The sequence below is a fragment of the Globicephala melas genome, chromosome 4, assembly GCF_963455315.2.
Source record: "Globicephala melas chromosome 4, mGloMel1.2, whole genome shotgun sequence".
NCBI lineage: Eukaryota > Metazoa > Chordata > Mammalia > Artiodactyla > Delphinidae > Globicephala > Globicephala melas.
In genome coordinates this window covers 82,228,726-82,245,224 of record NC_083317.1, presented here as the reverse complement: position 1 = coordinate 82,245,224, position 16,499 = coordinate 82,228,726, and the positions used below count along the sequence as shown (strand labels likewise).

Here is a 16,499-nt window from a genome sequence, read left to right as displayed (position 1 = left end):
CATGAAGTCAATTTAAATAGAGAGATAGTCAAGCAATGAAGGAAACCTGGGCAATTGTTCTTCCTCTTGTAGGTGGAGAGTAGCTCATATTTTCTAGAATGGGAACCACCTGTTGAGGATTACATTTCCATGACGTTTTCTGAATTTAATCCTGATGTAGGTGATGAAATTCATTCCTTTCAAAATCAAGATGAACCAGAACAGTCATTTGACCCACCTGTGCAGTTTTAAAAATATTTTGAATAATGGAGACTGAACTAAAACTCAGACATTGAACAATGATTAGATAAATCTGTTATTTAAAAGGGTTTCTCCTTTCTCTTGAAGAGGAGGGAAAAATTGTAATAAATCCCAGAGTGTTTGCATTCTGTTCTTATTTCATTGCCATGGCTGAGCTCCTTTGGTATGTTAAAATGAAAACTGCTTTTCTTGTGACAGTCTTCATACTCTGCTTTCCTAATTTTGGATTACCAGCTCAATTTAAATTGTATGCTTTTCTGTGATGGTTGGTTTATTAACATGTAAAGCTAGTTATATTTTGGGGTTTCTCTCCTGAATGGCTGTTCAGTAATGCTTTCAGCCATGTGGATAGTGATGTTATTTAGGGCTGCCTAAGGCGTTGATCATCATGGCCTTGTAGTCTGTGCCTGGAGAACACTTAGGAGAGATGAAACTTTTGGAGTTGTGAACCTCATTGTTTAATTTTGGAATCCTCCTCAAAGTAATATGACATGTGACTATATTTAAAATACACTACCAAACGTAAAATAGATAGCTAGTGGGAAGCAGCCGCATGGCACAGGGAGATCAGCTTGGTGCTTTGTGACCAGCTAGAGGGGTGGGATAGGGAGGGTGGGAGGGAGGGAGAAGCAAGAGGGAATAGACATGGGAACATATGAATATGTATAACTGATTCACTTTGCTATAAAGCAGAAACACACCATTGTAAAGCAATTATACTCCAATAAAGATGTTAAAAAATGGATTCAAATTAATTTTAAAGGATATTTATCATTTTATGATCACTTAAGATAACGGGGATACCTTGGCATAGTGTTTTTGCAAAATGTGTCCATTGTATAAGAATCTCCTAGGATACTTATGAAAATACAGATTCCTGGGCACCATCCCAGACCTACTGAATTGGAATCTAGTTCTAGCAGTGTAGCTAGGGATTTGCATTTTAACGTGTATCCCAGGTGATTCTAACGCGCGTGGCTTTTGAGAATCACTATCCTAAGATGCCGTAACACCAGCACTAAAATTCTATTCATATATCCTCTAAATTGCTTCCCACATCTGTGGGTTTTAGCTTTGAAAGTTAGCTGACTTCTGATTGCATTTTTCAGGTTCCATTTTGAATATAGTTTATGTTCTTCATCTGCTGGCTCATTCTTTTTCCCTGTCCAGGACACAAATCAATCATTTATCAAATATTTGTTGCATGTTTCTTTATTGTTCAGCATTATGTTAGGCATCCTTTACACACACACATCCACACAAAGTTGAGTACATCCTACTCTCCAGAACGTTGTACATAGCAGCGTTGGTGATTGTTCTTGCTCATAGTTCCATGCCCTGGTGTAAGTATTTTAGGTTAGTTCCTGGGAAGCTCTGTAAAGTTGGATATAATAGATTCTGCCTTCTGAGAGATTATAATAATGAATTGAGCACACTGACAGGGACAGACAGAAAAGAAATACAGAAGTGATCCAAAGAGCCAGGTCTGGGAATGGAAACCCTGAGTTTTAGACATAGTCTACCACTTCCTGAATAACTGTGGGCAAGTCAATTTAAGCTCTTTGAAACTTAATCTGAATCTTAAGAATCTTAATCTGTTTTCTTAATCTGGAAAATCAGAATAATACTACTTGTTTGATCCATCTCTCCTGGTTTGAGTATCAAATAATGTGATAAATACATTTGAAAGCTCTTTGCTACGACAGTTCTAATCATTGAAGGCCCTTGTTATTATTCAAAGCTACAGAAGTACCAAATATTAGTAGACACCCTTACATTTTTAGGATATTTTACATTTAATTTGATCCTCAGGACAACCCATGGCGGTAGCTAGGGCAGTGTTTGCCTTTTCCGCAAACAGGTAAGGGGACTAATACTCAGAAGGGTTAGGTGGCTGTGCCGAGGTCACACAGTCACTGGTAAGGAGCTGGCACTAGCACTTAAGTTTTGATTTTCTTATTCTGACTGAATATACCCTGCTCTGGCTTATTTTAAAAATTATTTCTTTTTGCCTTTCATTTTTAATTTTTTTTAACATCTTTATTGGAGTATAATTGCTTTACAATGGTGTGTTAGTTTCTGCTGTACAACAAAGTGAATCAGCTATACATATACATGTATCCCCATATCTCCTCCCTCTTGCGTCTCCCTCCCTCCCACCCTCCCTGTCCCACCCCACTAGGTGGTCATAAAGCACCGAGCTGATCTCCCTGTGCTGTGCAGCTGCTTCCCACTAGCTATCTATTTTACATTTGGTAGTGTATATATGTCCATGCCACTCTCTCACTTCATCCCAGCTTACCGTTCCCCCTCCCCCCCTCCTCAAGTCCATTCTCTGCGTCTGCGTCTTTATTCCTGTCCTGCCCCTAGGTTCATCAGAACCATTTTTTTTTCCTTTAGATTCCATATATATGTGTTAGCATACGGTATTTGTTTTCCTCTTTCTGACTTACTTCACTCTGTATGACAGACTGTAGGTCCATCCACCTCACTGCAGATAACTCAATTTCGTTTCTTTTTATGGCTGATGGTTTTTATTTAGGGATTATTTTATAATCTGCTGGGTAGGAAGCTCCTACTTAGAGGAAGAATGTCTTTAGTGTATGTTTCCGTTTTTAAAATCTTTATGTACTCTTACCATTGTGACCCATAGTACTTATAGTTTATTCACATTATTGAAAATAGAATCTCTTTCCTCTCTCTTTCCCTTTACATTTTCATTTATAATCAGTACCCTTCCTGAAACAGTAAAAGAAAACGATCTACTCTTGTGCTCTTTATATTTTGTTGGTATATACAACTTTTGTAGTTTCTCTCATTTGGGGGCAAAAATGACGGTTCTACCTCTTGTCTGAATTGTATATGTAAAGAGAGGGCCTTATACCATTTTCTGCTTAAAAATGGGAATGTCTTTTCAAATACTTTTTTTTTAAATTTTATTTAGGACAAAGTAGATGCTGGCTTGCCTACAGCAATTGTAAGTATACTTTAAATCCTTTAAAGGTAAGCTTTCTATTTGATCAGGTTTTCTTAGATTTATTCTTCCGATATTCAAAGTTATTACATAAATTTTGTGATAATTAATTCATGTCATTTACTGCCAGTAATCAGGTTTAAAATTTGTCTGTGTTGAATGTTCTCATTCTTTCTATTTTCAGTTTTCTCTTTTTGTTTTGTTTTTTAAGAAAAATAATGATTAGCCTTTTCCCAATTTATTTGTATGTGGTGCTACCCTGCCCAAGTATATTTGCTCCTTCTGTGACTTAGCCTCGCTTTGGTTATAGGGAGTGGAAAACAGTGTTTGGTAAAATCACTTTGTGGTAAATAGTACACTTAACAGCTCTGAACTCCATTGCCAAGCCTGCCAAATAGTAAATCTGTGGAGTGATTATAGAGAACTGGGGGATATTGAAAGCACACTAGTGCCCTCTTTTCTATTTTCAACTATTTCCAGCTGCCTCCTGTAGCTTTCTTATTAGATAGTCAATTGGTGAGGAAGTGGGCTGGGTTTTGAGTATTTCTGGTGCCTTTTGGCTCCTGTGAATAAGCTGCAGAAGGGCTTTCTTTTCCCTTTCCCACACTCGTAGGAGGCTCTTGGTTGGGTAGCATAAGTGCCTCTTACTTTGTGTGGACCCCTGAATTTTTCAAAAAATTGCTTTAGAGGAAGTTAAGTGGCATGTTTTTGCCTATAATGTTGAACATATGATATTTTAATATTGTTACCCTTAGAGTAAATTTAGAGGGATTCCCAGAAATAAGATGTTCTGAGTTTCATTTCCTGTTTTGCCTCCTAGATGAAATTTTCCTTATTTATAATAGTTGGTATGTTATCTGGTGCCTAGAGGAAAGAAAACCAGCAAATTCAATTCTGATCATTTCAAGATCCTTGTAATGTCTTAAAATGTAATCTTCTCTTTTGTTCTCAGGCAGTGTCGAGTCTGATAGCAGTGGGTACATCTCATGGATTGGCTTTAATATTTGGTAAATTTTCTAACTACTTTCCTTATTTTAAATATTAAGTATTTGGGTTTTTTTTAATAATGTCTTTAAAATCACAGTTTATATAGTAAACTTAATTTTTTTGAAAAAAGCCAGAAAAACTTGAAAAGTAGCAGTCAGCGTTTTTATAGTTAAAAATTACTTGACTCAGCTTCATTTTGTTGCTCATTGCAAGTTTAATTTCTTCTTTTTGAATTTATAAGCTATCATATCATATCTTTTGACTCTCTGCAGACCTAGACAAAAAGGATATAAAGTTGAGAGGTTGTCATTTCGTGTTCCTCTGGTTTGTGGTGGTGCTAATGTTTTATTCTAAATCATATTTGAGTAGTAGGTATTTGAAAAGATCTTCAGGGAAAGAGATTCCCAGGCTTTCTCAGTAATTTTCAGTAACTCTTACTGACAGTGTTTTTTTTCATTTACATTGTAAATCCCTCTAAACAGAAAAATTTTTAGCCCATAATCACTTTCTTTTTTTGGTTGAGAAGAGAACTTAGCTAGTTTTATTTGTATGGTAGGTGATAGTCCTATTTTCTCATTTTCTTTTCCTACGTGAGACTAAATAAACCTAGTTTTAATCTTTCTTTGCTTTTGCATTCAATACTATGAGCAGAACATTTTGTTCTGTTAACTTAAAAACTACTAGATAATATTTTCCTGTCATTTTTAGTGTTCTCTATGGATCTTAAGTCTTTTGCAACTTTCTTAAATGGAATTCCTGATGACACTGTATTTTGGTAAGGACTCTACAGGATATTGTGTAAGGATTACCTGGGAAGACCTTAATAGCAGAACCACAGTTTGATCTCTGTGGGCCTTGCATTTTTATTTATCGTATGAGTGAATAACTAGTTATTTTCCCTTGTTTTTGAACAATTTGACTTCCTATTTATAAATTTTCCATTATGCCAAAAGCCTTATTTATCTGTGTTTTTAACAACTAGTCTTTTCAAAGGCGATTGATATAAAAAAGTTTTTTTGTCTGGGGATGAGAAGAATGGAAACAAAAATATAATTCTCTTGAGAGAACTTTAGAATTGATTCTTTAAACAATAATTTTTTCTTATTCCATAATATGTGTTCATAATAAAATATTTAGATGAGCAAAAAGTTGAAGATACACCAAATTCTGCCATCCAGGAATAATTCCTAACATTTCTGTATGGCCTTCTAATCTTTTTTCCTGTACATATGTGTATATATATGTACACACCCCCAAATGGGATCATGTTAATTTGTAACCTGCATTTTCATTATAATGAACATCTTTCCATGTCATCTGTAACATAATAAGTCATCTGTAACATAATTTTTTTCTGTATTAAGTTATTAGCTTTTTTTTTAATTGAAGTATGATCGATTTACAGTGTTGTGTTTCTGGTGTACATCAAAGCGATTCAGTTTATATATATATTTATATATTCTTTTTCATATTCTTTTCCATTATGGTTTATTACAGGATATTGAATATAGTTCCCTATGCTATACAGTAGAACCTTGTTGTTTATCTATGTTATATATGGTGGTTTGTATCTGCTAATCCCAAACTTCTAATTTACCCCTCCCCCTCTCCTTTGGTAACCGTGAGTTTGTTTTCTATGTCTGTGATTCTGTTTCTGTGTAACATCATTTTTAATGGCCACGTTTTACTTAATCGTTTCCTACTATAAGACATTTAGGTTGTTTCTAACCAAAAAGTAGAGTGATGAACATCTTTGTAACTGCATTTTTGTGCACATGATTATTTCCTTAGGACAAATTCCTAAAAGTGGGCTTGCGGAGGTCAGGGTATGAACATTTTAAACACTTCTGATGTATACTGCCTAATTGTCTTCTAGAAAGTTTTACCAGTTTGCTCTCCTATCACGTGTAGGAATGCTTGTTTTCCTATGAGGGCATAGTTGGTATCAGATTGATAGAATTCTGGGAAAGGATCTTCATAGGACTTTTAGTTCAATCCCCTTATTTACATATGAGGTGATTGAGAACCAGAGAGGTTAAGTGACATGTACAGAGCCAAATTCAGAATCAAGGAATACTGAATCCTAAGATCAGTACATTTCCACACTTCCAAGCAGTTCTCCCCAGTTCTGAGAGAAAAGGAGGCAAATTGCAAGATATATAAAGGAAAGAATGGAAGAACTAAGATGAATGAGGATAAAATATAATGTTCGTGTTTATCTGTCAGCAGAATACATGTTTATTTTTGTTCCCACTTACCAGTACTCACTTTTCTTCAACTCTATCTGCTTTAATATCCCTTCCTTACCGCAAGGTTATAAGAATATGTGCCTGCTTATAATCAAATCCATGCAGAGCTTACTGCAACAAATTAAAATGAAGTCTTTTTGGGCTTCCTTGGTGGCGCAGTGGTTGAGAGTCCACCTGCCGATGCAGGGGACATGGGTACGTGCCCCGGTCCGGGAAGATCCCACATGCCGCGGAGCGGCTGGGCCCGTGAGCCGTGGCTGCTGAGCCTGCGCGTCCGGAGCCTGTGCTCCGCAACGGGAGAGGCCACAACAGTGAGAGGCCCGCATACCGCAAAAAAAAAAAAAAAAAAAAATGAAGTCTTTTAAAATAAAAACTAACAGAGAAGAAGAGTTTATTGTCTTTCATTACTGTCTTCTTAATTTTCTTGGGCCTGCTTTCTAATTTTTTTAGACCCCAGCAACTTTCTTGTAGATTTGATGAAATAATAATCTTTCATTACAGTCTCATGAAAAAGAAAGTATGCCATAATGAACCTTTTGAGAAAGGATCATAATATTCTAGTTAGGCTTTGGATTTTTAATCATGCAGTTAATAAATTTTACTCATTTTTGTGGGAATCAGATATTTGGACAATGAGTTTTAATAAATGGATTTAAATTTGCTTGAAAGCCAGGAAAAAAATGGCAGAGTAATAATACTATGAAGTGTCTAGATTAGAGATCTGGGTTAAATCTGATCTTTTAAACATCTTTGTTGATCATAGGAAAAAGTGCAGAATTGTACTTGTTTAAGTACCATTAGATTCTCTTTGGAATAGAGGCCTGGGTCATTAAAATAGTAATCATTATAAGCTTCTTAAACATCATGTAAATTGCCTTTTCTTATGGAATTATAGGTATATGGTATTTATTATGTATCTTGGTTCTTACCTAAATATAGGATCTCAAAAATTCGAATCTTAATAAAGATATCTCCCTATCCTAAGGCCCTTAGTTTTCCATTTTGAGGGTTGTTAGTATACTTTAGTAGATTATCTTTTGGAAATTGTTTTTGTTTTTATCAAGCTTAATGGACTTGGATTTACTGTGCTAAAATTTGGATATTATGCATTTTCTTTATTTCCATACCAATACCTAAATATAAATGCTAGATGTATCATTTAATCACATTTAGTATCATTCCCACAGATAACTAAAGTTTATCACTTATACTCTTGAAATTTTACCTGTCTTTTCTCTGAACTTTTGAACTGATTTCTTGCTTTTCTCTTTTTTTTGATCTTTTCTCCATGGATTCAAAGGAAAAGGTATAGTAATTTTGGTTTGCATGAGTGACTCTTTTTCTTTTGACCTTTTTAATGTTGAAAAATGTTACAGTCGATGTCCTCTTATGAAATGCTTATTGAAAAGTTTTGAAATTAGTTAAAGTAGGGAATTGTTAAAAATTATAAATATATGCATACCTTTAATGTTTTATTTTAAATGAAAATAAATTAGTGAATATTGTTCTTAATCTTTTGGCGTAGACCAAAACTGTTTCTTTGAGTTTGTATCTGCCAGTTGGACGTCTGCAGCATCTTTTTTGGCATAAGCTGCATCAGTGATGGGTCATGCAAAATTTGTACTTTTAATTTAAAAAAGAGGTAAAAGCTTAGGCACCTGTGAATCAGTCGAGGTGTGCAAAATTTTAGATTTTCATAAAACTTCTTTTCAGTTTTCTGCAGTTGTCTTGTCCATACGTTACTTCATGATAGTTAATTTAAAGCAACTCATCTTTACCAAGTTTTTCTAAAACATTCATTTAACTTTCATAGAAACAACAGCTCTTTCTTTTCCACTGTATTTCATCAGTTGACAATATTGTTTAATTACATTTTTAAAGTACAGTAGTATTCCAGTGGCATGAACAGGTTTGGAAATGAACACAACTGACTTTTCGTAAGCATTTGAGTTCTAGAAAATAGCCAGTTAGCTGTGGGGAGTCAGTGTATCGTGGGCTTTAGTCAGTAAGTTTTATAGAGAGAATGGAGAACTTTAATTCTGTGTGTTTGTTAGATGGCGGTCAGGTAAAGTGCTTCTGCTGTTTTACGATCATTGATGAAAAATGTTTCCTAATAACTCTTTTCTTCTCCTTTGGTCTTAGAGAATATTTTAATAATGCACAAAGGAGTAGTATTGAAGAATGGTGAATACTGGCAATAAAAGTAGAGCTCTACACACATAATTAGATTTTGATTCCTTCTAGGATCTAGGTGTTTCCTTCTCTGATGGTTTTTGGGATGTAGTTAAAACAAATTAGGGGTGAATAAATAGAGGATTAGATTAATTTTGGTATACGGAGAGCAGAAATTCTTGAAGTATGTACAAATTTAGATTTTATGGCTATTATAGACTTTATATGTTATTTATGGCTTTTCTTTGCTACTTAGCACATTACTCTTAAGCCTAGAATATGCTGAGATCTACCCTAAGTAAAGTGTACTGCAAAAGGTATACTGATAAAGAAATAGATACAATTCATTGCACTACCAAATGGATGTGCTTTTTGTGGTATCTGGGCTTCGAGTTCTCTTAATTAATTGGTAAGCTATTTATTATCATTAATAATAATTCTTCGTAGGACTTTCTTGGTGGGCCAGTGGTAAAGAATCCACCTTACAACGCAGGGGACGCAGGTTCAATCCCTGGTCAGGGAACTAAGAGCCCACGTGCTGCAGGGCAACTAAACCCGCATGCCACAACTACTGAGCTCGAGCGCCTCAACTAGAGCCCGCGTGCCGCACACAACAGAGCCCATGAGCCCTGGAGGCTGTGTGCCACAACTAGAAAAGAGAAAACCCGAACGCCACAACTAGAGAGACGCCTATGCACCACAAGGAAGAGCCCGCACACCTCAACGAAGATCCCGCATGCCGAAACTAAGACCCAACTCGGCCAAAAAAAAAAAAAAAAACTTAAAAAAATTCTTTGCGTGTGTGCCATTGGATAGTTTTCATATTTTTCATAGGCATTTACAAAATTTAAGCTCTATGCCAACTCTGAAGTTTATAGGAAAAATGATAGTCTCATTTCATATTTCTTGCCCAGATCAAGAGCCCCATTGGAGGAGGAGAATGTGGAGAGCTCTGATTTTCACCTTTCTTGCTTCTGTCCAGGTCCTTTTGTTCTTTCCATGTAGCTTTAGAAATTAAGTTTTTGGAAGAGGTTTTAATTTTGTCTTCATGAAATACCTTTCCCCAGAATTGTCTAGAAAAATCTGGACTACAGAATGTTCTTCTAGTAGAAGAAACCTCTTCAATAAGACTCTGCTTTCTTCTTTCCACAGAAATTCTACCTTTTCTGATTTTAGTCTAAATTGTATAGCAAGTTTGTTAATATGGCACCATAAATATAGAATGTATAATGACAGCAATAAGAATTGATAAGTATCTTTGTGGAGTTAAATTATGTTACATTTTAGGTACTATTACCTCACAGCCACTCTACCTTATAAAGAGACATTATAAATATAATGAATACATTGTAAAAGTTAAGGACAAAAATTGACAATGTTTTCGTTAACATAGTCCTGTGGGATGTAAATTTAATACATATTTCAGGAGTGACCAAGGCTGATAATTTGGTCCTTGTCTTAGCTAGTTTTTTAGTACACAGGACCCACAGTCAGGAAAGCAGAGTCAGGTTTGGGTTTTTAATGTAGAAGTTAGATGTGTCTTTTTCCTTTCCTCTTTTTTCCTCTATTTCCTTTTTCTTAATGGTACCCTTATTCTCTATTTTGTCATACTCCTTAATTCTCCTGTGCTTACTTTCCCTGAGTTATGAGAGTACTTAAATAGTATAATTTTAAAAATACATTTATTTATTTATGGCTGCATTGGGTCTTCGTTGCTGCATGCAGGCTTTCTCTATTTGGGGTGAGCGGGGGGGGCTACTCTTCATTGCGGTGCATGGGCTTCTCATGGCGGTGGCTTCTCTTGTTGCGGAACACAGGCTCTAGGCATGCGGGCTTCAGTAGTTGTGGCACGTGGGCTCAGTAGTTGTGGCTTGCGGGCTCTAGAGCGCAGGCTCAGTAGCTGTGGTGCACAGGCTTAGTTGCTCTGCGGCATGTGGGATCTTCCCGCACCAGGGCTCGAACCTGTGTCCCCTGCATTGGCAGGCGGATTCTTAACCACTGTGCCACCGGGGAAGCCCAAATAGTCCAATTTAAAGTATGAACTTAGGTAAAGTAGGAAGCATTAGTTAGTGTCTTTAAGTATTGGTGGATCAGAGCTGTATAGAGTTTGGATCTCAAAACCGGGATTACAAAGGATCTCAGCAGGATGCTATCCAAACACTACTCTCCTAGAAGGCAGGTAGCCCGGGCTAAAGGGACTTCTTTTTGAGGCTGGTGTGGAATTTCTGTCTTTGTCCTCGTACTTTCAGCCCAGTCGTTGGACTACTCGCATGACCCAAAGTGGTAGCATATATAGAAAATTGTTGCCCAACCACTGAATCTTGAAAATTTGCAGAATAAGGTATATGGATAATCCACTAACTGTAAAGGTGGGTCTGACAAAATAAGAATCATGGAAAACACTATTTTATGCATGCAATTTAATAAAGCAAAATAAAATGTGATGTCATTTTTAGAGTCAGGAAAAGGAAATTTTAATAACTTGGATTAAACTGGAGGAGGGAGGAAAGTGTATGTAAGGAAAAAAATCTGTAATTTTAATCATTTTAGATTTGAGTAAACATAGGACTTTTAAAATACATCAGACCTTGTATAGTTATGAATTTTATTGCTTTTCTGATATTCATCTTGGAAGGCTAAGATCTAAAATGATTTCAGAAAACATCAAATATTTCCTATGTGCTAGATAGAATACAGCCATTAATTGTGTCAGAACTCCTGGGGAGGTGGGGATTGCTATTTGAGCCTGCTTATGAACACAGAAAAATATTCTTACAGTAGTCACTTTGGATGGGCAAAAGGACTTACCTAGTATTATTCCCTACATTTGAGAATGAATGTCTTTAGGCTCTTTCTGATAACTAGATTTACCTTTATAGGAGGAAGATTTGCAAATGTGGCAGCTATTCAGATGATTGTCAGTTGGCTTCTGTGTGCAAGGCAGCAGGCTAGGTATTCTGGGGATGTTAATTCACTCATGATCTCAGCCTTTAGGGAGGTCATAGTCTAAGAGTGAGAGTAAGATGTATTTACCTCCAAAAATTAGCACATAAGATAGTGAAGGGAAGCACAAAGAATTGCTCGGGGGAGTTAAGAGACCTCCTGATTGTGCAAGTATGGTAATTTTTTTCCCCCTTAAACAGTTAAATTTTGTAGGCATGCCTTCTTATGTTTAAATTTTTTATTTCATTGTTTTCAAGTGGGTACAATAATGAACTCTATATAATATAAAATAAGCATTGCCTAGGAGAATTCTAGAGGAATTTAATTATTAGATAATAAGGTTTAATAATATCTGAGTGCCTCCTGGAGAAATCAGAGGTGATTTCAGGCAAAATCATTGCCCTTAAGTAACTTAATCTAGTAGAGATTTGAATTATTTGCTTTTAGCATATCAAATGTTGATGCTTGAAAAGAATTTTCTTAAGCAGTTTAAACATACCCTGTGATTTTATTTATATTGTTCATTTGCCTGGTAAACCTTTTCTTCATGGATAATATAATGTAAATTTCAGCCAACTCTAAATTAATAAATTTTGATTTTTGAAGTTTTAAAGCTACTTTAAAAGATAGTATTTCATGTAACCTTGCATCCTAAAAATAGCAAGAAATACAATTCTAGAATGAAAGTTAGTTTGTTCAAAGAGCTTTCGAAGGATTTTTTTAACTTATTAGCAAGTTTTGGATTATGCTTCCTTGTAGTTATTGTTTTTTTCTGCTTTCTTAGTGTCTAATTCAATGCCCAGTGTCTAGTAGATGCTCAATAAATATATTTTAAGATGAATGTAACTTCATCGTTTGATTCTTTTGATACTTGCTACCTCAAAGTGTTTGAAAACAAGCCTATACTAAGTATATATTTATTCACACCTTCATTTCTTTCACTTGATTTTATCAATTGCTTTCTTTAGATCAGAATCAAGCTTTGCGACTCTGTCTGGGTAGCACTAGTGTTGGAGGTCAATATGGAGCCATCTCTGCCCTCAGTATCAACAATGACTGCTCACGACTTCTCTGTGGCTTTGCTAAAGGACAGGTAAATAGGAACTCTATTTTACCCATAAGACAATGTAAAATCAATTTTTAAAAATGTATTATCTCTAAATCAGTATCTCGAAGACTAAAACGTGTTATAAAGTGACATGTCTGTAGAGCTAACCTGAGTTTGCTTAGTCTGACTTTTGTCCAAATTTTTAAATATTGACTGAGGCAGAGTCTGTGATTTTTAATATCTTAATTCATATGTCCATGTAAGTACATAGGTTTTATAAACCAACCAGGCTGTTATACAAAATTTACTTTCTTACTGTAGTGAGGATAATTGTTGATTTTTAAGTACACTATATTCTGCTTTGAGTATTCTTATTACTGTGTTCCTAGATAACTATTTTGGTATTTCTTTTTCTTCTGAAACTGGCAGTAAATTTTGTTTCTTCTCTTCTTCTGACATATTAATTGGTTTGGCAGTAAGCCTTTCTATAATTTTTACCAGTGCTAAAGAGATTGACTCATTAAAGAAATTTCTTTTACCTCTCAGTAAAACAACAAGATTTAAAATCTGAAGGGAAAAGTAGGTTGGGCAGGATGAGGGGAGGATGAAGATGAAATAAAGGCCCCATGCTTTAGTGGATCTGCAACCTTTAGTTATGTTTTAACTTTATAGTTCTTTGTCTGCAATGTTTATAGACCAGGAATAGATTATTTCAGCCAAAAGCCAGGATACTTAAGTCCAAAAAAGAGCAATAAATTTGTTTTTAAAGCATTTAGTTGTCTTATAGATCACTATGTGGGATTTGGCCAGTGGAAAACTTCTAAGATCAATAACAGATGCTCATCCTCCAGGAACAGCAATATTGCATATTAAGGTAAAGTCCTTATTTTCTTTTTCTAATAATCTTTATTATTATGCCTTTGTATCCATTTTTAAGTAGATTTCTTTATAAACAGAATCCTTGAGAGTGAACTGTCTTTTATTTGGCTGGCCCAACAAGATGTTTTCCCAAGTTAAAACCAGAGATGGGCTGGCATGGTAACATTCAGCTATAAGTTGTATTGAAGTCTAGTAGATATAGCAGGAAAGAGAGTAAATTGATGTGATCCTGGACGAAAGCCTGGCAGCAAAGACAGGCAGTACCCTACTGAAAACCCATGTGCAGATTTTAAAAGGTCTTTTTACTTTGTTTAGTCCGCCAGGATTTTATTGCTGAGGCGGTGTGCTCTGTCACACTTTGTTGGGAATTACCTGAAGTTCAAGGCACCAATTGTGAAAGAACCAAGCTTTGCGTTATGTTTAGAAACAAATCTGTTGGTTTATTTTCTTTCAGGCCTCCAAAGGAAAAGCATCAAGATTTGAATCTTGGCTTTCTCCTTACATGCCTGAAAATAATAAACCAACTTAGGTAACAGATTTCATTTATAAATGCAATGCGAACCTTGGTTTTTGTATGCTGTCAAGCCCATGTTCAGAAGTATAAAATGTACAGGACTATAACTAAGGAAGTCTAAAATCAGATCTTCTGGATTTTAACCATGTACACATTTGGTTACTTAGCTGTGCAGACCTCTCTTATCCATACACATTCTTTTTAAAGTCTGGTAGCATCTGGAGTCTATGTGTCTGCATCTCGGTTAGTTACATAAAAGTCTTTTGTGACAAAGCAGCATTGAAGCATTTAGTTACAATGAAAACAACCAAGACAAGTAAAAGTAGAGAGAATTCCTCCTCTTTCTGAACATCATGGCAGTTTATCTTGACCTCTTTTCATATGGCATGAACCAACCTCTAGTATGTTGTAGTTGTTTGTGTTATGTCTTATCTCCTTTAATAGATTGAGATCTTTGAAACCAGGATCTATTTCTCTTTAATTTTTGTGTGTTATATGTAGTAGCACATTACAATAAACAGTGCTCAATAAATGGTTGGTTGTTTATAAAAGTCTAGTCCATTTGCAGAAAAATGCAAAATCTTTGGGAGAAGCAATAGGAAACAAGAGATAAAGGCAGAGAGAAAAAGGCAGAAGAATGCAGCTGACGTTAAAAGCAGACTAGTAGTGGACGTTGTGTTTCTTGGGAATGGTGATAAGTGCAGACACTGACTTTACTTCTGAGGTCTTCCATTGACAACGGCTACTTGTGCTTCAAACCTCTTACTCGTTCTCCAGACTTAACCCTACACATCCCATCAGTAACAGTTTGGGCTTTAATTCATTTATATATACATATGTATGTGTGTATGTGTGTGTGTGTGTGTATATATATATATATATTAAAAATTATTTAAATATATTAGTGTACTATAAGTACATTATAAAACACATACACAAGAAGTAGAAAATTAATAAGTAAAATCATGAGTGCTATTATTTTCCCTACACTCCACTTTGGCAACTACTCAGCTAGGCCTTGAGAACAAAGGTGTAGGACTTCTTTACCCGTGTGTGGGGTTGAGGAAGAATAATTTCATAGTAGCCTCCTGTACCTCAGCCATCCCTGAAGAGCACAAAGGCATGAGATTTAGGGTGGTTTTACAAACCTCTGTGGTTAGGGAGACTAGTCACTGTAAGTGATACAAATTAAGTTATTCAATTTTGTATCTTACAACACTCATATCTACCATACTGCATAAGCCCTTAGGGCCATCTGTCATTCTGAACATTATTTATTATTTGAGTTTTCCAGGGTAGATAATAATAACTGAAGGTATACTCTGTCGAAGAAGATTGAGGGGGCAGCACGTTTTAGGAAGAGTTACATAAAAAGTTAAACTTTTACATGTAGTGGATTAACTCTTCAGTTATTGGAAAACATATTCCAATAAGTTTATTTCCCAAAGATACAAAATATCTTTCACTGTGTCTTTATTCTTGAAAGCTAGGCAACTGCAAATGTATCCAGAGTATCCTATTTAGCTTAATAGCAAGTTAGAAAAAAATTAATGTAAGAACCTAAGTAGAGAACCTTAGGGCTTTTATGAGTCATAGTTTGTATTTTTCTTTTATCCTGATGAAAGGTGGTTTTTGCTTTTTTTAAAGCCTCATTTTTTTAAAGATATTGAGCCATTTTTATTCCAAACATGGGTAAGTTTGTATGTTTAGAGTACTGAGGTAGATATAGTTTAGGTGATTTCAAATGCTATTAAATGTGTTTGTCTTAGATTTTATAATTTTTTCCCTTACCTTTTTAATACTTGATTAGTTGTCTGAAAATGTATAAGAAAATAAATTCCTTCTCTGTTTAGTTTACAGATGATCCAACTCTTGCAGTTTGCAACGACAGCGGAGGCTCTGTTTTTGAATTGACATTTAAGTAAGAGACTAATGGACATTTGTAGACAAATGAAAAGATTAGCTCCAGTTTAATGACTTGAAGTTGAATATGAAGAGGTCTGGAAAACCCATGTGATTGGAAATAGCTTGTGGCTGTGTATTACACTTAACCTGGGGGGGCTTATAGAACATACAGAGCACCAGGCCGGCCCCCGCCCCAATTCTATTGCAGTAGGTCCGAGATGGGATTCTAGACTCCTACTCCCCAGAGTGTTCATAAGCTCTGTCAATCTTGGGAACCATTATTCTGGAGTATCTCACTTATTTCCGTTTAGGCCCCAGGCCCAGTTGATTATAACCATAATGGCCAGGTGTAGAAAGGTTTTTATTGCCTTGGCATTGCCCTGTTTTCTCTTTAAATAAGAGGAAAGACTATTTAGATACATGGAAGAACATTTACAAATCTGAGTTTAAAAAAAAGTAGAACAAAAAATTCAATGTGTATTATATTTCCATAAGTTCTTCAAAGTAAGGACTATGTTTCTTGTATTTCTTGTACCTTCTAACAATGTTGAGCCCAGAGTAATTGCTTAAAAAATACTATTGATTTAT

At 35.4% G+C, this 16,499-nt stretch overlaps 1 protein-coding gene across 5 annotated transcripts in view; it reads left to right on the top strand.

Moving 5' to 3' along the window:
• The window catches only part of VPS8 (VPS8 subunit of CORVET complex), a 391,603-nt gene that overhangs the window by 110,522 nt on the left and 264,582 nt on the right, over positions 1–16,499 (top strand). For all 5 annotated transcript variants that reach the window (XM_060298321.2, XM_060298320.1, XM_030861612.2 and 2 more), the window contains 5 exons: positions 3,185–3,217; positions 4,167–4,221; positions 12,534–12,658; positions 13,401–13,487; positions 15,860–15,927. In XM_060298321.2, the coding sequence (XP_060154304.1) occupies positions 3,185–3,217; positions 4,167–4,221; positions 12,534–12,658; positions 13,401–13,487; positions 15,860–15,927 (368 nt within the window). The remainder of the gene's footprint in view (positions 1–3,184; positions 3,218–4,166; positions 4,222–12,533; positions 12,659–13,400; positions 13,488–15,859; positions 15,928–16,499) is intronic.